At 37.5% G+C, this 25,064-nt stretch overlaps 1 protein-coding gene across 8 annotated transcripts in view; it reads right to left on the bottom strand.

The window, feature by feature from the left end:
* The window catches only part of chl1b (cell adhesion molecule L1-like b), a 75,273-nt gene extending 53,346 nt beyond the window's left edge, over positions 1–21,927 (bottom strand). For 6 of the 8 annotated variants that reach the window (XM_067373916.1, XM_067373923.1, XM_067373919.1 and 3 more), the window contains exons 1-3: positions 18,663–18,732; positions 6,886–7,080; positions 1,801–1,909 (exon numbers count right to left, since the gene is read on the bottom strand). In XM_067373916.1, coding sequence (XP_067230017.1) covers positions 1,801–1,909; positions 6,886–6,979 — 203 coding nt within the window. In that variant the 5' untranslated portion in view covers positions 6,980–7,080; positions 18,663–18,732. Of the gene's footprint in view, positions 1–1,800; positions 1,910–6,885; positions 7,081–18,544; positions 18,563–18,662; positions 18,733–21,683 lie in introns of those variants that run through there. The other 2 variants (XM_067373917.1, XM_067373918.1) reach the window with 2 other exon arrangements.
* Positions 21,928–25,064: the final 3,137 nt, after the last annotated feature.

The following is a 25,064-nucleotide window of genomic DNA, read 5'->3' as shown; positions in this document are numbered from 1 at the left end:
GATCTAGCCCTGCTGAATTTCCATGCTGGTTTGGTGCTGATCTAGCACAGCTGCACTGTTCATCACGCAAAAATAGCTGGTGATGTTGATCAACCAGCACACGAGCACCATGATGATGCTCTTGCGGTCGTTCCTGAAGGTCGTTCCCTCCATCTCTGCTCTAGTTTTCAATGCAAAACTAGCACAAGCAAGCAATTATTTGAGGAAGACAAATGATAACATAACTTCAAGCTAAAAATTTGATTATTAAGATTCCATAATACCAATCTCATGATTTAAACTGATCAAATTTTATCAATTTTGAACAATTAGTAATCAATTAATTTAAGTTTTATAATTAGGTCGATACTGAAAAACCAGGGACTGTCCCTAAAAATAAACATTCATCTTCATCTGGTCTCCAAAAGGTAGTGTATGTACTCTTGTTCACAATCTTTTATTTTCATTTTTCCAGCAATAACACATTAAACCGATTAAAAGTGACAGTAAAGACATTTATAATGTTACATACGCTTTCTCTTTAAAATAAATTATATTCTTTTGCACTTTCTATTCACCAAAAAATCCTGAAAAAAAAAAGTATCACAGTATGCACAAAAACATTAAGCAGCACAACCATTTTCAACTGTGATAATAATATGAAATATTTCTTGAGCAGCAAACTAGCATATTAGAAAGATTTCTGAAGGATCATGTGACACTCAAGACCGGTGTAATGAAGCTGAAAATTCAGCTTTGCCATCACTGGAATAAATTACATCTTAAAATATATTCAATTAGAAAACAGTTATTTTAAATTGTAATAATATTTCACAATGTTACTGTTAAATGCAACCTTGGTGAGAATAACAGACATCCTTCAAAAACATTTAAAGGGATAGTTCACCCAAAAATTTTCAAAATTACCCCATGATTTACTCATCCTCAACCCATCCTTGGTGTATATGAGTATCTTCTTCCAGATGAATATTATCGGAGTTATATTAAATAATGTCCTGGTGCTCTTCCAAGCTTTATAATGGCAGTAAATAGAGGATGAGATTTTCAAAAAAAGTGCAACCATCCATCATAAAAGATAACCACACAGCTCTGGGGGGTTAATAAATGCCCCCTCTTCTCTTATATCGAAATCATCCAACATTTCTCTTTAAAATTTCTTGTTTAGACTTCTAATTCGTGATCGGTGTTTTGTTTTGCTCTATCCTCCGCAGTTATCCAATACGCTCTATCCAAAACGTCATGCATCAGGTCAGAGTTCACTTTTAATAATATAATACTTTAATAATATGGATATTTTTCTTTCCACATCTTTTCGCATCGCTTCGCTTCAGAAGGCCTTTATTAACCCCCCGGAGCCCTGTGGATCTTTTATGATGGATGTTTTTTTGGGCTTCAAAATCTCATCCTCTATTTACAGCCATTATAAAGCTTTGAAGAGCCATGTCATTATTTAATATAACTCTGATTATATTTGTCTGAAAGAATAAAGTCATATACACCTACGATGGTTAGAGGGTGAGTAAATCATGGGGTAATTTTCTTTTTTGGGTGAACTAACCCTTAATCTCCCTGCTGAAGCTAGTCAGGCTGGTTTTAGCTGGTCTTCCAACCTGGTCATAGCTGGTTTTAGAGGGGTTTGGGTTAGCTAGGAGACTGGGGGGCTGGGAGACCAGCTAAAATTAGCTACTTCCAGCTTAAACCAGCGAACCACCTTAGGCTGGTTTTAGCTGGATTTTTCAGCAGGGAGCTCACTGAGCCCAAACTTTTGAAAGGTAGTATATGTGTGTGTATATGGCTTACTCTGGTCCAGGGTTTCCTGTGGCCTCACACTTCACAGGGAAGCTCTCTTCGAAAGGGAAGGCGACCAGAGAAGTAGGAGACTGCTCTGTAATTGTGGGAAGCTGCTCCACTAGATAAAGAAACAGCCAGAGAGCTCAGAGTAAGTGCTCAGTAAACTGTAGAGGAAAAATGGCAGCATGCAACCTGCATGCTGCGAATGGTGATTTGAAATGGCTTTGGTTCAATCGTAATGATTTTCCACAATCAGGTCATCTGTTTTGATCAATGCATACAAACACTACAGGTAAACAAAATGTTTGTTGAAGAACATAATTAGATATTGAATCATTGATTGTGTTGTTGGTCAAAAGTGAGTTGTTATCAGGCAATGGCAAATGATCTGGTCAAATAATGTCAATGAGAGTTTGTTTGTGGTTTAGAACAGGAAGAAACTACTGGCTAATGCAATTTGAGTGTAAAATTGGATATGCATGATCAAAATCATGATGGAGTGGTGGTGTGGGTTACAATATGACAAATGCAAAGTGGTTTGCTGGCTCTGTTGTTGGAGGTTGTCCACTATGGACAAAAAAAAAAAACAAAAAAACTGTAAAATTCCTCTAGATGTTTTGATTCGAGTAAACATTGTTTTTAAAATTTCAACCACAACCCCAAAACAGGGTTTGATTTGTTTTTGTCAATGAAAATTAACTAAATTCACACAAAAAAGCACAATGTGAGCACAAAAAAACGCACTGACCATGTACCATGGTAGTACCATCATGGAACATGAATATGGTAATTATGAGGTACCATGATATCAGCATCTGATACCATCGCACTGCCACAGTACTTATTTGTAAATGTCCCCAACAAAAGAGCACATCTCTGCCTTTCTGCAGGATTTTCAAAATAAATGTTTGATGGATGATAGTGAGGTCTGCAGATGAAAGTTTACTAGCTCTATGGATGGCTTGGCATTACAAACTTACTGTTCATGCGTGCTAAAACTAACAAATCCACCGCAGCAGGGAGAACACAGAGAAACAAATGTGCAGGGATTTGTTAGAACCATAGATATGACTTCTGTTGAACAGCTAACAAATAATGAATTGTCAACAAACAATTAAATCCAGGTCCATGACTGGCTAAATAAAAGTAGAGCTGAAAAAAATAAGAACATTGTTGTGTTCCCCTAAGATATCTTTCAGGCCCTAAAGATATATTGTGAATAATTTAACATCAACAAAATACACTTTTATCAGGTTTCCATGGAAACAGCCCTAGCAATAAATTATACCTGCTCTCAGCATGAGTGAACCTACAAACACCCAAACAGTTTCAAACAGATTAGTTGTAAGAACAGCTCACTATGGAAGCATGTTTTCCCCATAGAGTAAAAAATAAAACAAGTAACTTTTTGAAATATTTAAAATAATATAATGTCACATTGTGCTAGAAAAAAAAAATAGATATAAACTCAAAACTATGAGAAATTAGGTTGCAATTATAAGAAATTAAGTTGCAATTATGGAATATGAAGTCATGATTGAAATATACATTTGTAATTGTAGGATATTTTACAATTATGAGATATAAAGTATAATTGTGGGATATGAAGATGCAATATACTATACATTTTTAATTGCGAAACTTGTATATGAATATGATGTTGTAAATGTGTTATACTATATGAAGTTGCATTTGAGAGATTTGGAAAAGGTTGTAAATGTGAGATATAAAGTCGCAAATGTGAGATATGATACGAAGAAGCAAGTCTCAATTATGCAGACTTTTTTTCTGATTTTTGCGACCTAAAATGACTGAATTTGCGTCAATATTTACAGCATGTTTTCATGGGTTCACAGAGATAATCACCCCCAGTGGTACAACATTGAAATTTCGAAACGTTTCAAAACATTTATGATGTAATGAAGCCTTGTTTACTGAAATCACTTGACTTTGGCAGTCTGATACACGCTCCGAACCACTGATTCGAAACAAAAGATTTGTAAAGCTGCGAAGCTTTATTAAGCAGTATTTTGAAATCACCCATCACTAGAAATTGTTGAATAAAATCGTTATATAGTTTTTTTGGTGCACAAAAAATTAGTCTTGTCGCTTCATAACATTAAGGTTGGACCACTGTAGTCAAATGAACTGCTTTAAATATTTCTTTAGTACCTTTCTTGACACTGAAAGTGTAAATTAACTTGCTGTCAATGGACGCCTCACTGAGCCATTGGATTTTATCAAAAATATCTTATTTTGTGTTCCAAAGATGAACGAAGGTCTTACAGGTGTGGAACGACATGAGGGTGAGTAATTAATAACAGAATTTTCATTTTTGGGTGAACTAAACCTTTAAGTTCTAAGGTGGCACCAGCGCCTGATTTGGCAGCACTGTCTACCCCTTTCCACCAGCACGAACCGGGTGCTAGTTCAGAGCTAGTGCTAGTGCCAGTTCGGAGTTGGTTCAACTGACGCGCCTTCTAAGAACTAGTTTGCCTTTCCACGGGCTAGAGAGCCAGCACAGAGCCAGGACTTACATCACTGCATACATCTCATATTTCACAGCAAAGCTAGCGCTGCAGTGCCATACACAAACACAACAAGCTTGTTTGAGATGCATCGGCTTCTCGCATAGCGATCGGCGCATGACATCAAAGCTCCACGAGAACGATAAAAGTACAAGGAGTCTTATGCTCTACAAAAGCTCCCGCGGATCCGCCGAATCGGTACGCACTGCTCCGATGCATCTCGAACAAGCCTTCTATCAACAATCGCGGATGTTTCACTACTGTTGATGATCATAGTTTTGCGAACCTACATCGGCATCCAAACATGGCTCGCCGTAATTTGTATATAAACGGAGATTACAATCAAGCTGCTATTAGCTCGATTAGCTGCTATTCAAAAATGGCAGTCAGTCACAAGTTTCATGTTGGTCACGGTAACCCCGCCCTCAGCCCCTGACGCAACCAGTTCTTACTTCTAGCCAAGCGGCAACCTCCCCCTTTCTCTCATGAAGCCAATACGGAAGTAACTTAAACTGCGATTCATCGACTGGCCGCTAGGGACAGGCTCCAAAAGAGAGCAGAATCTCATAGAGTCCCATGTTAAATTGGTCAAGTTTATAGCAGAAAAAAACATGTTTACAAGTTGGTTCAAATTGTGGTTTTGGTCTATACTGCTATTTTTGCCCTTCGTGACAACTCTGAGGGGGGTGAATTTTTTTTATCCGTTTAAATTATATTAAGCCTTAAAGTTCTGCATAATTAAGGGCGTGGTCACTTGAGTGACAGGTAGATTGCGCTGCTGTCTGTGAGCCGTCATGTTACCTCAGCTGCCACTGAATTTGGCATCTCAGACGTTTTTTTTTCTCGATTATTTTATACAATTATAAAATATGGCTTGCTGCATAATATTCGAGACTGATATGTGTCTGTGTAGATATACATGCATGCGGAAGAAACAGAACACACGTTGTTGGATCGTGGCATTGGCTGAAAGTTTTGGTTGTGAGATTTACTACAATGACAATACCAGGAGGATATACAACTCTGACAGCACTGCTTGGATATTATAACTAAAACTGCTGCACTATTTTAAAAAAATATATACTTTGGACACAGGCTCATTTGTTTGTTAGATACAGTTTTACAACATGGCTGTTCAGATTGCATCCTTTCTTGAAGAACGATGACAGAGAGCAGATCATTAAGAAATGTGACATGTTTTTTTGTTTTGCAATGGACACTCATATTTTACCCAAGTGCCACAGATTGGATTCATCTCGCAATCTCTATTTCATTATAAAGGTATGATTTGATTTTCCATGTTGTTATTTGCACACCCAACACTACTGGCGTTGGAGCATCTATATCTTAAAAAAACACCGTAGATTGACAGTAAACCTTTAGAACGTTCTGATGATAAAACTTATCTTCATTAATATTTTATCTAAGATAGATAGAAAGCTCCTTTGCCTGCTAACATGTCACGTCAAGCTAGACGGGCGTGGTTTCAGCAACCAGTCATATCAGCTCAAACTACCTCCCCGCCTCTTTGCCCATTTTCAGTTATCCGGGAGTGACGTGCAGTGACGCGCAGCTAAGATGGCCACGTCCTCATTTTCGCTTCAAAACTGCTGTTCAGAACTCTATGGGTGACGTCACGGACGCTACGTCCATATTTTTTTACAGTCTATGCTTCTAACCCAGCAATGTTTTAGTACTATTTACGAACCACTTTTTCTGGTTTGGAGCTGGTGCTTTGTGTGTCGAAAGACAAAGAACTTATTTGAAACTAGGCTCTGGCTCCGAACCAGCACTCAAACTGCCTTGGTGGAAAAGGGGTATGTGAGGGCTGACAGAAAAGCACTGAGCTTGAGATGCAGATAATATTAACTTTTATTTTATTATTAATAAATATTAAAAATATATACTAGGGTGTGGAAATGGCTAATAAGCCAATAAGTGCTCCTCTGCAGCATCTACTACAGACAAAATGTATTGTCTTTTTTTTATTATTTCTAAATAAGTGTTTGCTTTCTTACATCGTGAAACCTTTAGTTTTACAAATAGGGAAAAGTTGTGTGAAGCACTTAAAAGCACTCGAAAACATTAGACCATTTCTGCCACAAGTTATTTCTGTTAGTGTTAGTGGCACAATGTTTCTCATGGTTTCCATATTACACAGCGCTGTGAAGAAAGCGCTTGAATCACCACAGAATTAATAACATCACTGTGAAATCTTGTGATAGAGGAAGTTGCATTTGTGAGATATGAAGTAGAATTTTTTAAGATGTTAAGCTGTAATAGAGATATGAAGTCATAATTGTGTAATATGAAGTTGCAATTATGAAAATAAAGTTGAAATGAAGAAATTAAGTGGCATTTTATTTTTTAATCTGTGGTAGAAACATTCTTCCGTAACTCATTGTTCTTCCAGAGAGCATGAAAAACTGGCTAAATTATGCACATGACAAACAATTATACTGAAACAGCACTAAAATATGATCAAGTATATAAATAGGAAAGGATAAGACATATTACCAGAAAAATACTAAACAAATACTAACAGGAAGTCATTTATTCAGCTTACCATCAAGTGGAATATCCAGGGCATTAGTTTGATACCTGCAGCTCATATTAAGGCAAGCGCCCAAAAGGAGGAGGATTTTCCGTAATAACCGCATGACTGGCCACAGCCTCAGAGGTGAGTAGAGGACAACTGAGAATGCTGCAGTTTGCCAGGAGTCAGTGCATCTCACTCCAACACAGGCTGGGGTCTTGCTACCTGCACAAAACACAACACAGTTCTTACTGGCGCCCAGACGTCAGCTGCAGACAAGAAATCATTGCCACACACACGCACACACACACACCCATGAGTGTATAAACAATACACAGACTTCCGAAAAACCATATGCTTACGGTCGACCCACGATATCACATTTAAAAACAACCCTGTCACCTGCACAGACACAAAGACTTGCATATTCTGCATGTCTCCTGCTGAGTAACTTGCGTCAATGTCTATCCTAACTTGTATTTACTTGAAATGCATCTGTGAGAGGAATCTCCATATTAAAGCTCTCTATCACTGAGTCCCTGGAGACAGGAATTGTATTTCTGTAAATTGTTTGTCGGTGTATGTGTGGCAGGCACATTTTTTTCCTTCCTCTTTTCCTTCGCAATGCTGAATACAAAAAATGAAACCTTAAAAAAGTAAAATAAACGGAGCCCCCCTGCAGTTATGGTAATGCACAGCAGCTGTTCATGAAATTATTCTGAATTATGAATTCATGGCACTGTAACAGTGACAGATTTTGATTAGCTGGATGCAGTAGAGAGAGCAGAACCACACGGCTGTTAAATCACAAAGCCTGCAGATGTGCCTAATATGCATCTAGAAATACACTGCTTTGTTATAACAAAGTGGATGAACTTTGAGTTAAATGTCATGTATTCTGCCATTAAAGTCATTCCTGTGCAGTCTCTTGTGATGTCATGTATGGTAAGGGATCAGTAGTTGCTTTAACCTTTTGTAATCTGGCGGCAGAAAGACATCTGGCCAGAGACAAATGGAGTTCATGCCCATTTTCCCTTCAGATTCATAACAGTGCTGCAATAAAATGCTGCAGTTGATCGGAGTAACTCTAATGGAGGTCACCTTCCATGACGTACTGGGAATCAGCCTTGTACTTTAAAACCTGCAATTCAATTAAGGAGACCAGTTGCAGTTTTTTGTGGTGCCTGGTGGTCTACAACACCTAAAAACTAGGGTTAGACATAATCTGCAAGCTTTTTCTACACTGAGTTTGGTAGAAATATCTCTGGAATTCTGAAAAATGGATTTAGAAAAAAAAAATGAAATATGTTAAATAGAGCTGAACTTATTTGTAGCTGAAAGTAGCCAAATTTAGCTGCCATATTATTTATTCAAGTACCCTTGTTGTGCTTTTTCAAATATTACCTTTTATGTTTTAAAGATCAAAGTTCACAACAAATAAATGTTTTGTCACCTAAAAAGAAAGAATTGATTCTAAACTGCAGAAACGTGTTGTCTAAACTGCAGAAATGAGTGAGACTGGAATTACAGTTGTTGTCAACATGTTGAGAAGATGCTGTTTTCAGCGCTATTAATCCATTTTGCATGCACCACCAAAGGATGAGGACTCATGCTGGAATTGATACGGAAAAAAACAACAGCATCATTACTGTCCTTATTACTGTATCAAATGCTGAGGAAGCATCTGGAACATAAATTTAGATATGGTAATGGGTGTTTCGTTTCTGACATGCGCTGTAAGTGGTAGGCCAATCACAACAGACTGGGCCGTTTGACCAATCAGAGCAGAATAGGTGCGCAGAAAGGAGGGGCTTAGAGAGAATGAATCTTCGAACTCAGACTCTTTAAGAAATTAGGTGATGCTGCAATGTATATTATGAGAAAATTAAAGAGTTTTTAGACCTTGGGTGCATGTAAATCGAATGTAGGAGACCTCCAAACAAAATTAGGAACATTAAATTAGTATAATAGGGGCACTAAATATACTCATAGTGCAGGGAATGAGATTATTCAAAAATTATTGTCTTCTACTGACAAATAAAACATAAAAATACAGTGTCTTAATAGAAATTAAATATTTTTAAACATTATATATTTTGATTTAATATTGTACAATATTTTCTGTCAGCTGTGCGTGATATTCAGCATTCAATTATTGTGTGTGATACACTTTGTCCCATGACTGTGTTAGTTTGAGGCCCCAAAGTCACTTTGGATAAAATTGTCTGTTAAATGACTACTTCATTTACACAGGAAATTTCATCTCAATGGCTGTACATCTATACAAATTTTACAACTGTGTCTCACTGATGCTCAATTGCCATTCTCATGTAGGCTGGACCCTGCGCTTATTAGTTCACTTCCTTTTTGACTTTAATTAGTTAAACACACAATAAAATGGGTCAGTGCTTAACTCTGAGAACAAAAGAGTATCAGGAAGGGAGGCAGATAGATAGAGAGAGAGAGAGAAAATAAAAAGGGAGCCCCAAAGCTCACAAAATACAACTTTATCAGTCATTTCCACTCCTTTCAGGAAATAAATTTTCACAGAAAACCAGTGATGACTCTTTGTAACCATGTGAGGTCATTTATTCAGGCCTGTAATTAAAGTCAAAGGAGGGATTTGGTTGGTGCAGGGCTGTATGTTCTCTTTATTTCAACTATTGGGGCCAGTCATGAGCAATAGCCACACTTCACTGCCCCTCCATTTTAACCCCACCAGCTGCTTCAATCACCACCTTTTTCAGCCAGACCCCTGAAGCCCATCCTCCCCTTAATCTTCTCCTCTGCTTAACAAATCCGATAGGAAACACAGAGGTCAAACACCAGTAAGCGGAGAAGTAATTGAATAATTGACCACTGTGTGAATGAGTCGATTCCCTTCATTCCTCAGTGGGGGCTCTTGTTTTCGGATGGGCTTGAACTCTGCTCCACATGCCTGCATTTCTTCATAATGGTATTAACTCTGCCATGAAGCTTTTGTGATTCAGTGCTGGTTATAGCGACCCCTGGGATGACCTCTGTGATGTCACTATAGAGAATGGGTTACTACACCCCTTGACTGTCATAATGAAAGGCTTGTGGCTACGGTCTGTCGGACTTGGATGTGTTTCTTGGACCCAAAGACAATGCCTGAGGCTCTACCATTTGCCCTGAGACTGCTCCCACAGATGGCAGCTAGCTTTAAGTAGGCAGATTAAAATCAAAAGGTAAAGCGTTAAGCTAATTGGATTGTGATTTATTGGACAGTTTGGCATGTTACTGGTGGCATATGTTTACCTTCTTGATCCAATACAACATGTCCTGGATTTTCACTACTGCACTAGTTCTCTCAGCCCAACTTAAAGGTGTGGTATTTGAGGTAAGTATTTTCTCATATTCCAGCAACCTGACCAGCGCAACATGACAACATTATTTGTACCCATATCATGAATTCATGATATAAATTACAACTTAATCAGATCAGTTTTTCTGGCACATAAGCAATGAGGGGTTTTGAATGAATGAAAAAAAAATTAAATATAATGACAACATCGAACCTAAATACATACATTTATCCTAAATATAAGTAAAAACCTTTTAAACGCCCTAATTTACACAACTGAAGACACGTTCCCACTCCAGGAACTAGGGACTTTGGGGTGGTACTCGGTGGTATTCTAAATTAAGTTCCGGGTAAAAATTCCCCCCTTTCAGAAAGTCCCTGCTCACGAGGTAGTATTTTTTCAAAGTTCAGGAACTTTCGGGAGATGGGACTTGGGCGCTGAACATGCTGATTGGTTGAGTTCACGCAGCATTTTGATTGGTTGACTCCACGCTGTATTTTATTTCAACCACCATTCAGTATGTTCAGTAAGAGTTGTTTGCTATTCCAATCAACAATGGAGTTTAAAAACTACTACCGATGGACCTCAGGCTTTATTAAGCTTATATGCAGAGGACGAAATTCAGCATGAAGTCACTACGTAGTCCTACATCATCGGACTAATCTTCATGGTACTTTCAACCATGATGGAAACACAGATAGCAACAGGTCTGGGGGGAAAAATACTTGGGACAAACTGTTCCGGGCAACTTTGGTGGAAACAGGGCTTAATATGAAAACATTGTAGTGAACAGCAGAATTGAACTTTTATTTAATATTCTGCTATAAAACAAGATCTGAAATGGTGCACTGACTTGGACTTTTGTTAATCTGTTCATTTACATGAACCATTTGATTAAATCACTTCACTAGAATGAATCTTGTGACTTTACATTACACAATTTGAGAGATACAATCCTTTATAATGAACCAATTCACTAGAATGAATCAGCCTTTCAAATGCAATGTGTGAAAAGAGTCATTTTAGTTTGTTTTTAGCAGTCTTCCCATGGCAACATATGTAAGAAAGAGAGAGTCACACTGTATGTGTGAGAGAGACTTGTTCGGTATGAACAGATTCACTAGAATAAATCCATATTTTCCATAGCAACATATTTGATAGAGTGGGTAATTTAGTATGAAACAATTCATGAATCTGATCTTTCGCAACATACTGTATGTAAGAATGATTTAGTGGAAATAGATTGACTTAAATCAGACTTTTCAACACTACATATGAATGACACAACACTGCATCTCAATTTAAAAAGTATTGGAAAAAGAGCATGTACAATGTTACTGTCACACTACTGAAAAATACAGTAACGTTAGTTTCTGTGCTGCTTAAACACTCCCTAGCATTGTATATCACAAAGCATACTGAAGCTCTTGTCATAAAAGAGTCTTAATAGGAATATTCAAGCCTTCCATACAAATAGATCAACATGGGTCAGATCAACCAACTCCATCCACTCCTAAGTGGATTTGAAAGGAAGTGTCATGAAGACAAAGTAGCAAACAAAGGCAGCTCCTCTAAACATTTCAATCTGCAACATTCAAACTAACAAAGCTCATCCCCATACAGCCCACCTAAGAAAAACCCTGTAAACACTGAAGTGGGACTTTCTTAACAACTACTGCCTGTTCTTAATCCTCACATCCCAGTCTAATGACACTGGCAAGGGGTAAAAGCTGCCCAGCGTGGGAAGGTCCGTGTGAACTCTGACCTGGCAATGCCTGGGCAAAGCAGTCTAGAGCAAGAGCCAGAGAAGGAGGAGAAGGTAGAAACTGGGCCGAGAGAAATCAAGAGGAAGCTTTTCTCCCCAATTGACTGATGGCATCCAGCCCCTCTCGCACTCGCCTCGCCCACCGTGAAGACTCATTTAGCGTGGCGGATAAGTGTAAATCAGGACAGTGGAAAAATAGGAAGCAAACTGGCAGTAGAAGGGAGGCACGGTGTGAGTGCTTGGTTGTTCAAGCCCGGAGGAAAAACAATCGCGTCTATTCCGTACACAACAGGATCAGTTACTGCCAAAGCATCGCCATTTGTCTGATTATTACTGGCCGTATTTAATAAATAACCAAACAGAAATACTTCTAATGCTCACATGTAGGGATACACAATTTATGTGTGCAATACATGGTTATTAACCAATATCAGTGTTCTTTTTTAAAATACATTATTTATTTATTTTGTTTATTTATCATTATTGATATTGGATATTTAGCACCAAATATTTTATATTGAATTGTTTTGCCCATTTTCAGCATCTAATACAAAATAAAAGTAATAGTGATGAATAATAGAAAAGACTGTATTGATAAAAAAGATTTTCTTGAAATCTTTCCCTTTAAAGAGATGTTGTTCCAATCCCGCATGACTTTTGTGAAATTCAAAAGACGTTTTGAAGACTTTTGATGATTGACTTTTCATTTTTAGAACACATCTTTTGTGTTCCACATGGAAGCTTGTTTCCACCATGGAAAAAAAAAAAATTTTATCTGACAATTCTGATTTTTTTTCTCACAATTGCAAGTTCTGGCTTTATTTCTCTGAATCGTGAGTTTATATCTTACAATTCTGGCTTTATTTCTCAGAATCGCAAGTTTATATCTCACAATTATGACTTTATAACATGCAATTATGACTTTATGTCAAGCAATTCTGATTATAACTTGCATAGCTTCCATAGTTCCAAAATGAAAACAGGTTCGAAGTGACATGAAGGTGAGTATACGAGAGTATACAGCAATAGAACGTATCCGCGAACGGACCCATATCGGCGTTTACTTGCGCGCCGTGGCTCCGCGCTGCATCCGCGATTAAAACATTACCTCCCCGGCGAGTCCGTTTGGGACCTGCAAATTGATACAACCGTTACAGTAAAGGTGCGTGCGCGTCTGCGGATCCGACATGGGTCTGCTCAGGATTACGCCGTCGCCCAGAGGCGTAGATGATCCTCTGGGCAGCGCCAAAACAAATGTGAGAGTCACACGGGTTTGGCGACTTGAATGCGGATCAGCCTTGGAGTCTCCTGCTGTGTGGGATGGGACATTCAAGGGGGTTCAGGTGTAGTGCACCAAAGATGGGGTGTGTGTAGGGTACGATTGCGTACGATTCACTCGTTTTCTCGATGCATCGATTACAAATCCTGACAATAAATACTGTATGCATCAATCTTGAAAGATGTTTTTTGAATCGTGAATCGTTTATTTCGGTCGATAATCGATGTAAAATGCAAAGAATCAGATTAATCGCGATTCTATAGTGATTCAGTGCTTTAAAATATATAAACATTAAATTACCACATGCGCGTTGTGCGCCGTCATTTTGTGCCTTCCCTCACAGCTGCACTTTACCGTCTTTCACTGGATTGCACTCGCGCTCAGTCCGTAGCCCACATTTGAGCTCTCCTCAGGACGGCCACTGCTGTTCACATGAGCATATGACAGTTCTCTATTAATGGGTTAGTTCACCCAAAAATGTTCATCTTCGGAACACAGTTTAAGATATTTTAGATTTAGTCTGCAAGCTTTCTGTCACTCCATTGAAAGTGTGTGTATGGTATACTGTCCATGTCCAGAAAGGTAATAAAAACATCATCAAAGTAGTCCATGTGACATCAGTGGGTTAGTTAGAAGTTTTGAAGCATCGAAAATATGCTATAACTAGCAAGAAAAGAGTGAATGCTAGTAAAGCTGCCTGTTTACAGTAATTCTACTTCAGATGGTCTCAATACCACAGCATTGATAATAAGTAGACGGATATCTGCTACTCAGCACACGCTCAGAATTTAAGTGCCTTTTAGTCTAAAAACGTAGTGTGCACACTGTGCAGGCCACTAATGGGATTAGCTCCATCCCTGTCTTGTCAAACTGGATTAATATATTCTGCTGCCTGAAGAGTCGTGAAGACTTTGTATCCTTCTCAAACCTTTGGATAAGACCCCGATTCTGATGTAATCTCTTCCGTACAGTTAAGAAATTGGTGAGATTAGCACTAAAGAGTAATTAACACATTCTCCTAATTTTGTGCTATAATTAGAGTGTTCCATCCATTTAGTCACTTTAATCTCTTGTTTAGCTTGATTACAGTGTGAACAAAAAGAAAATAGCTATTACATTTAGGCTACATGTTTTCAGCAGCAACAGCGTATTATATGAAACAGGGTATTACATATACACACATTATATATACAAACACTATTCCTGCAATTTTCAGCAACCATTGCTTCAGTGTTACATGACCCATTATAAATCATTCTAATGAGCTGAACTGGTGCTCCAGAAACATGTATTATTAGTTTTTGCTGCTTAATATTTTTGAGGAAACCGTGATACATTCAAAAGTTTAAGGTAAGAAAAAGTTTGTGGGAACATCGACGCTACGTCCAATGACGCAATGGGAACCCATTGCGTCATTGGACGTAGCGTCTCGTTCCCTTACTCAGGGAACAAGGGTTACACTCGTAACACGAGACGTTTTCAAGCATTTTTGCATATTTGAACCCTTTCCAGCAGTGGCTGTATGATTTCAAGATTCATCTTTTCACACTGAGGACAACTAAGGGACTCAAACTCAACTATTAAAAAAGGTTCAAACATTCACTGATGCTCCAGAAGGAAACACGATGCATTAAGAGTCTGGGTGTGAAAACTTTTGAATTCAAATATCAAGGTAAATTGTACTTAATGTTTCTGCCGGGAAACATGCAAGTATCTTCTGTTGATTCCGAAGGGCAGTACTAAATGAAAAACAATGATATTTAAACAAAATAAGAAAAATTGTGGCATCTTCATCCTGTTCAAAAGTTTTCACACCCCGACTCTTAAAGGGATAGTTCATCCAAAAATGAAAATGTGATGTTTATCTGCTTACCCCCAGTGCATCCAAGATGTAGGTGACTTTTTTTCTTCAGTCGAATGCAAATTATGATTTTTAACTGCAACCGCTGCCGTCTGTCAGTCAAATAATAGCAGTAGATGGGAACTTGAACAATAAGAGTTGAAAAAACTTCCATAGACAAGTCCAAATTAAACCCTGCGGCTCGTGACGACACATTGATGTTTTAAGACACGAAACGATCGGTTTGTGCGAGAAACCGAACATTATATTTTTTTTACCTCTAATACACCACTATGTCCAACTTCGTTCAGCTTCCTGTTAGTGGAAGCTGAACGAAGTTGGAAATAGTGGTGTTTTAGAGGTAAAAAATGATATAAATACTGTTCGGTTTCTCGCACAAACCGATCGTTTCGTGTCTTAGGACATCATTGTGCCGTCACGAGCCGCAGGGTTTAATTTGGATTTGTCTATGGAAGTTTTTTCGACTCTTATTGTTCAAGTTCCCAATCACTGCTATTATTTGACTGACAGTCGGCAGCGGTTGCAGTTAAAAATCATAATTTGCGTTCGACTGAAGAAAAAAAGTCATCTACATCTTGGATGCCCTGGGGGTAAGCAGATAAACATCACATTTTCATTTTGGGTGAACTATCCCTTTAATGCATCGTGTTTCCTTCTGTAGCATCAGTGAATGTTTGAACCTTTTTTAATAGTTGAGTTTGAGTCCCTCAGTTGTCCTCAGTATGAAAACACAGATCTCAAAATCATGCAGTCACTGCTGGAAAGGGTTCAAATATGCAAAAATCCTTGAAAACTGATGAATCTGCAGGAGCTGGAGGATTTTTCTGAAGAACAGAGCTCAGTTTAACTGCTCAGGACAAACAAGAGACTCATGAACAACCATCACAAAACATAAAAACAGTCGTGGATCATCAGGTAACCACACACAGTATTGAGAATCAATGGTTCACATACTTATGAATGGGGTTATTTTAATAAATTCAGCTATTGTTTTGTCTTGTGAACTAAATGCAAACATCTTTTATGTAAAATATCTTACTCAGGACAGTACTAAAGAAAAAAAAACATGCATTTTTTTTATTATCTCTCTTATTTTATTAAAATAATTCTCATTTTCACAGATTCTGCAAGGGGTTCACATACTTTTTCATGGCAATGTATATATATATATATATATATATATATATATATATATATACCTATGTCACACGTGACCTTTCCAACATAATTACATAAAGTGTGCTGCATTGCAGAGCTAGTGCAAGATCAGCATTTGATGTTAAAAAGTATATAATTTAATTTTTTTTTTTTTTTTTGTAAATAGCCAAGCATTCGCTAGATAAGACCCTTATTCCTTCCCTGGGATCTTGTAGCACCCTTTGAAGCTGCATTGAAACTGTTGGTAACCATTGAAGTCCACTATATGGATAAAAATAATTAAATGTTTTCCTCAAAAACCATAATTTCTTTTCGATTGAAGAAAGAAAAACATACAGTAAACATCTTGGATGACATGGATTCAGTAAATTATAAGGTAATTTTAATTCCGAAGTGAACTAATCCTTTAAACCATCAGAAAATTGAGAATTAACTGTTCAAGCCCTTTATGATGGTTACTACAAGTCACAATGCTAGCATGCCGCAAAAGCAAAACTGTTAAAATCAGCATAAATAATGTATAAATAACACCCTCAACAGCCATCAGCTACACAACATATACATAATTGAAAATTTAGTTTGTGCAAAGCAGAGACAACTAAATGAGATTAAGAAGTTGAAGCGATATTAAATAATAACTATGGCTAACTGAGATTTGACTCCACTTCAGTCTGTTTTAACATGCATGCCAGAAACTGAATGGTTCAATTACCAGCCCATCAATAATACAGCAGCCTGAACAAAGCGTCGAGGCAGGAACGGAATGGGACAGGGGAACAAGCAAGGAAAGTTGTAGGGATGATTTGCGCTTAGATGGAGAAAGCAAGCATTTGGGCAAGAATAGAAAAGATGTGGGCTGGTGGAAGACAGCTATGGAATAAGATAGTGGGAAGCAGAAGTCATAAACCGTCTCAGTCATTGACAGGGGATGGGAGAGGGATGTGGGAGTGAATGAAGGAGACAGAGCGTAGATGGATGGGGGCGAGGGATGGCGTGGGCGTGGATCATGAACTTGCAGCACGGAGAAGTGGAGAGATTGTTTTTTGATGGAGTGGGAGAGTGGATGAGCAAAACGTAGAATGACGTGCAGGAGAATTGACTGAGACGTACAGATGGATTATGAAACCGTGAGAGAGAAAGAAGAGTGAAAAAAGATGAGAAAAGAGAGCGAGAGAACTATAATCAATAAAAAAGAGCTCCTAACCTTAAGTCCCCATTGGAGAGATGGCAAATGACCTCGTGACCCCAGTGAACTGCTCTGACAGAGATTAACGTATCCCTGGTCAACAGTGCAATTTATTTTAAAAGTGCCATCAAACCCAGACCAGTTCCTAATCATCAACCTGTTACATGCTTTTCTAGGATTTTATGGAATGGGTTCCCTAGTGTATTGTCGTGCGAAAATACACACCAGGTGAAAAACCAAGTGACAGATGAGAGATGATAACAAAATGGCCTATAACTCATGTCGGCTTTTAAGAATTAATGGCCATTATATAGGCCTAATGGCCTATATAATGTGTATCTGTACAATTAATGCTGTTTTCTTAACTTTTGGTTGATGTCTACTGGATCTGAACAAATCAGTGTTTTTAAACAAAGTCTTTTGAACAAATTACTATTTTTCTGTTGCACTTTTAAAATGTGTTACCCTGTCTTTAAAGATTATAGCATGAGCAGAGTTCAAATGTGGGTTATGAAGGATAATTTCATTGGTTGGCCCATCCGAACGAACACTAAACAAGAGTAACTGAATCTCATTTGTGAATGAACTGAATGAAGGATCTGCATGGCGTTGTTCGTTCAAGTCAGCACGTGAATCAATTTTGAAGGCTGACTTGAATGATACACATGATTAAAATGGCCCAAGGACATTACATTATTGGTAACACTTTACAATACGGTTCATTAGTTAACATTAGTTAACTACATTAGTTAACATGAACTAATAATGAACTGCACTTATACAGCATTTATTAATCTTTGTTAATGTTAATTTCAACATTTACTAATACATTATTAAAGCCTTGTTAACATTAGTTAATGGACTGTGAACTAACATGAACAAAGAATGAACAGCTGTATTCTCATTAACTAACACTAAGATTAGTAAATACAGTAACAAATGTATTGCTCATTGTTAGTTCATGTTAGTTAATCCATTAACTAATGTTTAACAAATGAACCGTATTGTAAAGTGTTACCACATTATTGAAACTTTATTGAAATATTTATAAAATCTATATGGTTTGTTTTGGTCGATTCCTTCATTTTAACAAGTAAATGATTCATTGACTCACTGATAACACACAAAAGACAGCCACTTGTCTGGCATAATGGTTTAACCTGTAGAAATAATGAACAAATATTTCAATTAACAGATTCAAAAGAGTTACTTGGATGAATAAAAGTCCTCACCACTACTCTCCTGGATCAGTTTCCCTCCCTCTGCCCCCTCAAGCCTCTGTTCACACTGTAGTATTTGACTTTCGAGTCATTTACGTCATCAACTAAAGTCCCATTGGCAACTGTTTACAGCTGTAAATAAGTAATGAATCAGGAGGAGGTACCAGCTTCACTGTTTTATTCATGTTCTTGCCACTTTGGTTGTACAACCAAACCAAAACATACAGATTGCTGTAAAATGGGTGAAAAATGAGCAAAGAATGTTGCACGCTAAAGGCAATTTCAATGGAAACAAGCTGTAATGAGAAACGCATTATACTCAATAGAGATTCACTCCCGCAAATTAGGCCAGATTGCATTTCTACCAACCAAACAAACTGAACTGTGACGTATCGGGTCCACAACAAAAGCTGTAGAGTTCAAGTACCCTAAAATGCAGCAGATGCCTTGCACTGCTTGTCAATATTTCACAATTTCAGCTATTTAAAAATAAGTTAATGACCAGAACGCAATGTTCTAGAGATGTGTTTTGGGCAAGCCCAATCTGAGAGCGAGAAAGGAACAAATTGTGCGTACGGCTAAGGTCACAGAAGACGGCTGTGAAGAATGAAAGAGATCGTTCAAAAGCTCTGCAATCACAGATGTGCTGTCAAGTAGGGAGGAGGGGGAGGGACGGAGAGAGAGTATGTGTAAAAATGTCCCTACATGTGCCATTTCAAGTATATGTGAGAAAGACCTGGCTGAGTGAGAAATTCCCTTTTGTGTCTCGGCTTTTATAATATTTTTTTTTTCATTACCCTCTTTCTTTGAAGTCTTTGAGATGAGTGGAATTGTGTGTGCCCTGGACAGCGATCATATTAGGCTGTTATTCGTGTTGAGTGGCCTGAAGTAGAGGGGATTGGAAACAGGCACACCAGGGGGACAGGAGTGTTATTTTGTGGGAACTGACACAGCAAGAGCCCTGGCTACGTTCATTCAGATCTGACGGATGTTGGCAATCACCCAGGATGAGACTTGGCTGTAGCCAGACAAGATAAATGGAACTTGTGCCCAAGATTATCTTCTTCCCCTGACAAATCTAAAGCTAATTTACTTTTTTCCTCTAGTAGGCAGAATATTTTATTCCTAAGGCAAAGAAATATCTTGTGTTTGTTATAGAGTAAATACTGCACTAATTCCCCTCTGTATATCTTCCAAATAATGGCACACCTGTGTCCACTGACTTTTGTGGTGTATAGAAAGTGATTCATATGAGCTACTAATTTAGAACAAGTTACAACTTGTTCCTTAACATCTGGATAATCTTGTTTAAAAATAAGCTATTTGACAGTTCTGTCGGAAGCATCGAAACGTTCTGGATTTTGTCATTTCAATGCTCAGATAAACCAGTGGGCTTTTTATCAGTGTTATGAAACAAAACATGACACAAAGTTGTAGAGGGATATTTCCAAAGCAGTTTCAAACTATTCAGAGATATTTCAATTCAGACAAAAAAACAAACAAACTGCAAAATAAAAAAAGTTGCTTACTGGATACACTTCTATAACCTCATGGAGGAGCTTATTAAGATCCATAGGAAAATTATCCAAATGATTACAGAGCAAATAAACCATGTCAGCATCCTAAATAACCAACATCATGAAAAAAGATTAAAAAAAGTTGAAGTCTTATGTTCTATTGAAATTGACTTGTCTCAGACAATGTGTAGAAATAATAATCATAATTAATTGTTTAAGTATGAATTTAGAACTTAACCACTTATTTTCCCCTCAAATTCTTGAAATTTGAAAATTCTCTGACCTAAATGAAACCTGACATGGAGATACTTTTGAAGCTTTAACCCTTTGTTGTATACCACAAAGTTGACATGGATTTTCAGAAATGTAACCTTGTTTGTAATACTTTGCCTTTTACAGTATACAGTAATAAAGTACTTACAAATCATTAACAAACTATCAGTTTATAGTTCATAGCTAATAGTAGTTAATATTGTAGTCTATATTGTTCTACATACAAAAAGTGAGTTCTTTTTTCATTTTCACTGTAATTAACAAAATTATTATAGTTTAATTAGCTCATAATAAAGGAATTGTTAACTGGTTATTATGATTAGGTCACAAAAAATGGGAAAATGTCATATATATATATACACTTAATACTAATGCAAGTCTATTATGTCTAATAAAGGTTCCTTGACCTAATCTAAAGTGAGAACTATTTACAGGTAATAAGTTAACAAAAACATTATCTAACTCTTTACATATGAGCTAATTAAACGATAATAATTTGGTTAATTACAGTGACAATGAATGAAGAACTCATTATTTGTATATAGTCTATTAATATATTAACAATGTAGAGACTGCAATATATTAACTATGAATTAACTATAAACTAATAGTTTGCAAATGATTTGTAAGTACTTTATTACTGTATACTTATTCTAAAGTGTAACCCATTGTTTCTATTGGAGGTTTTATTGGAGTTTATCTCGCAGAAGCATTTGAAAAATCATTACATTACATTTTTTTAAATTATTTATATGCATAATATAAATCTAATAATATAATCTTTCTAAGACCACAAACATAAGATGCTTGAAGACTAAAATTTAGTTTTTAATCAATTCTCATAAGATTAAGAAAAGGTATTAAAATTAACAACTTATTTCATTGTAAAGTAGATTTTTCCCCAAATGGAAACAGAACAAAACATGGGAGTTGATAAGCAAAAACATATGTGAGTGATAATTAAAAATTACAATCCATCTGACATGGACATTACTTACAAGAAACTTTCAAAAAAGTAAAAACAAAAAAGGTAGCACTTAATATTAAATCCTATATATTGGATAAAAAGAAACTGATTTTGCATTTCACAGACTGCTGCACTGTTCCCCCAAAGGCTTTCTGTCACACACGTGCGGAGGTCACAGCACACACCTCTACAGTAGTTGCAGTAGTAATTCCCTCTACCGGGTTGCTTTTATATCAAGCTCAGACAAACCCATCAAACAGAAGCCTAAATACTCACAGGAATCTGCTTCATTCTTGTCCGCTCTTCCACAGAAAGACAGTTGAAACCTTCCTCTTCTGCTCAGTCTAATCCCACAGGCGTGAAAAACAGAGAGTGCTGAGGAAATCAAGAGAAACGTCTACCACAGCATACGCGGGAGAAAGCCCCGCCACTAGCGCATTGAGCGGTGCGGCGCGAGAGAGGCACTGGGGGGACATATGTTGCCAAAGCCTCTCGTCTGGCAAAGAAGCTCATTAAACGAGTGACAATCACTCCCACAAAGCCAGATCTGAGCGCTTTTCACATGGAGTGGACAAAGAAGGAGAGATACAGAGAGAGAGAGAGGATGAGAGAGCATGAATGGAAGTGAAGGAATTCTGGATGGAGGAAGTTGCATTTAAAGCACTAAGGCATGGGGAGACTTGTTTATGTTTTGTGCCATAGATGTCAAGATCCATGTTTTGCCTTTTGTAACACTGCCACTATGGTTAAATAGGGTTAATTTGGAGCTTAGTTTAGTAATTAGTTTAGTAATTTGGAGCTTAGTTTATTTCATATTAAAAAGTAAAAACTGCAACACACATCTTTCAGAGAAACATATAAAGACCATTTCTGAGAAAAGCATTAGTTTAGCCATTTATAACTATGTTTTTATATTTTCTGAAGACAATGTGAGCAGTACTAGTAGCTGATGTTCTGGATGTGACTGCAAGGGCGTTGCTATGCAGTTGCTAAGGTGTTCAAAGTGGTTTTTAGTGTGTTGCTATGTGGTTGCTAGCGTGCAACTAGGTTGTACTGGGCATTCAAAAGAGCCCACACAAGACTATATGCTATGGTGGTCTACATATATGGGTAAGTCGCTGCTTCAGTGTAAGTCTATAGGTTTTTACAGTCATTTTATCATCCACCAGGGTAAATAGAAAAGAAAATCTCTTAGAAAATATATATATTTTCAAACCCTTAACCCTAAACATGAACAACAGCAATAGTGATGCTTGTTTTATCAAAAACTCCAATACAATCATTTCAGAGAACTGTGCTTAAATCTGAGAAAAACAATACAGTCATTTTTAGCTACATTTTTTTAAAGAAATCCAAATGTTTCACCCAATTGTTAGTTCATTGCATACAATGAAGTCAGTGGAGTCCAATGTTGTTTTGACCCTAGTGTTTATCTAATTTTGTCTTGGGAATGACATGAAGGTGAACAAATAATGACAGAATTTTCATTTTTGGGTGAACTATCCCTTTAAATCAGAGGTTCTCAACATTCTGGTAAACATGCTTCGCCAGATATGCATAGGATCGCAGAAGATTTATATATACTGTATATATTTATTGTACAAATGTAAATGTTTTTTTTTTTTTTAAACATAATTTTAGCTGTAGGTTAAACAAAATATGTATATGTAATATGTATTAAAGTATTGTGACATATAGGCTACAACATGATTCAGACGTGCACTTTCCACTATAACAAATACAAATTAAAATCACCTGCAGACTGTGAGATTCTTAAGTATATTAATTCTGTTACATTGGTGAGGTGCAAGATTTCTAAAAAAAAAATTGATCACCATGGACCAAAAAATGTTGATAACCTCTGACTTAACCTCTGACTTAAATCCACCTGATTGACAGCAACAGTTCATCTGTACCTCACAAATAGGACTAGACCCCTGGGGACCATGTGATTTGCCGACAGAGCAAATAGCACAGGGCAGGACACTGTCACACACTCTAAACACAAAAGCCCCACCCCTCTCCCACAATGCTGAGGGTGGAATGGGCTCGCCGTGATGTATGATGTGGAAATGGTCGAATGGGTGTGGGGAGAGTTTGAAATCGGGATGGGTTGACATGTTTGCTTCAAATATGCTGATGTAGGTGCCGCTGTCATATCTGTCAAATGGAAGAGTGCCCATATAGGTAAAGGAATAATTAGTCTTTCGTGTTTCCAGGAAATGATGTTCTTCATGTGTCAAGTTTCCGTGTGAGGTGAGATCATACAATGTGCCATCAATTACAGGAAACATTATTAAATGTACAGGAGCCATAAACACTCCTAATTAAAATTAAATTAAAATGGATTTGTTCATGTGTTCACTACCATTAATTTAATTATCAGTGACTCCTACCCATTACAGGGCTCGAGATTGCCTGAAAAGCATGACGGACTCACATATTATTCTATGTAAAATTCTAGCTCGCTGTCTGACAGATGTTTTGATCTGCTTCCAATCAGGACAGTTCATCACTTAAGTGTGTTTTCTTTAAGCCAGAACCATTTTACCCTTTCCTGTTTAACATGCTTGGAATGTTAATTGACTAACTGAGGAAAGATTTATTTCATAGGGTTCTGGAAGTAAAAAAAATCTATGCATTTTTTCCATAGGGAAAATGATTTTTAATGATAAAAAGTACCTTTGTCTTTCCAATTTTCAAAAATGTTTTTGCTTTAAATCAAACGTTTGCAATGTTGGGATTCACCACATAGCTGGTTGGTTTGGTTCATGACTTATATCTCTTTAACAAAACTGTTTTAAAATCCCAAATGGAAAAAATACTTTCGGAACCATGCCACTGAAAATGTTGCATTCTATTGCTAAACTGTTCTGCGTAGTTTTCGAATGTTGCTAAGGGGTTGCCATGGTGAGTGGTTGCTAGGGCATTACTAAGTGGTTGCTAGGATGTTTCGGGTGGTTGGCAGGTGGTTGATCAATCATTAAAGTAATCATTCAATCAATAATAGCATAAATAGGTATGAGTTAAATACTAAGTATGCACATTAACAGTAATGTTTGTCTTAACAAGCACAGCGAACAAATATAACATCTATTATTGATGCTAAGCTGTTCTGCAAAGAGACCATTCATCTGAACTTGGGCGGTAATGTGAACAAGACCCTTTAAATGCCCCCTTTACTGGTTGAAGGAGGGACAGAGGCAGGTTTTGGCAGGAAGAGAGAGTTGTTTGATAGCGTGAGCAGATTGCCAGACAGAGAGAACACTCAAAGCGCCACTGTGCCGATGCTGAACTGACGGGGCCCTTCCAGTCCCCAGCACGTCCTTTTTTAAGTGCTCGAAGGATGAAGCTGGCATTATGGCCACACAAACAGAAAGAGGGCTGATGAACTTCATAGGAATGCTTCCTCCTGAAAGCAACAGGGTTGGAATAGAGTGGCGGGAGGGAGTAAAGAGAGCGAACGGGAGGGCAAGCTGCCAGTTCCACCAAGCTTAGTCTTCACGCAACCAGGCCGAAACAAACCTGACATTGTTTTGGGCACTGCCTAGGGGATCACATCCATTCTTTCTTTTTCTCTTTCCTCGGCTCCTCGATTTCATTCACTGTTCAGTCAGAAACTGCTCTCTCGCTTTTCCACTTTGGAGGATTTGGTTG

This window comes from Chanodichthys erythropterus, chromosome 21 (assembly GCF_024489055.1).
Source record: "Chanodichthys erythropterus isolate Z2021 chromosome 21, ASM2448905v1, whole genome shotgun sequence".
NCBI lineage: Eukaryota > Metazoa > Chordata > Actinopteri > Cypriniformes > Xenocyprididae > Chanodichthys > Chanodichthys erythropterus.
This window is presented reverse-complemented; position numbering and strand designations above follow the sequence as displayed.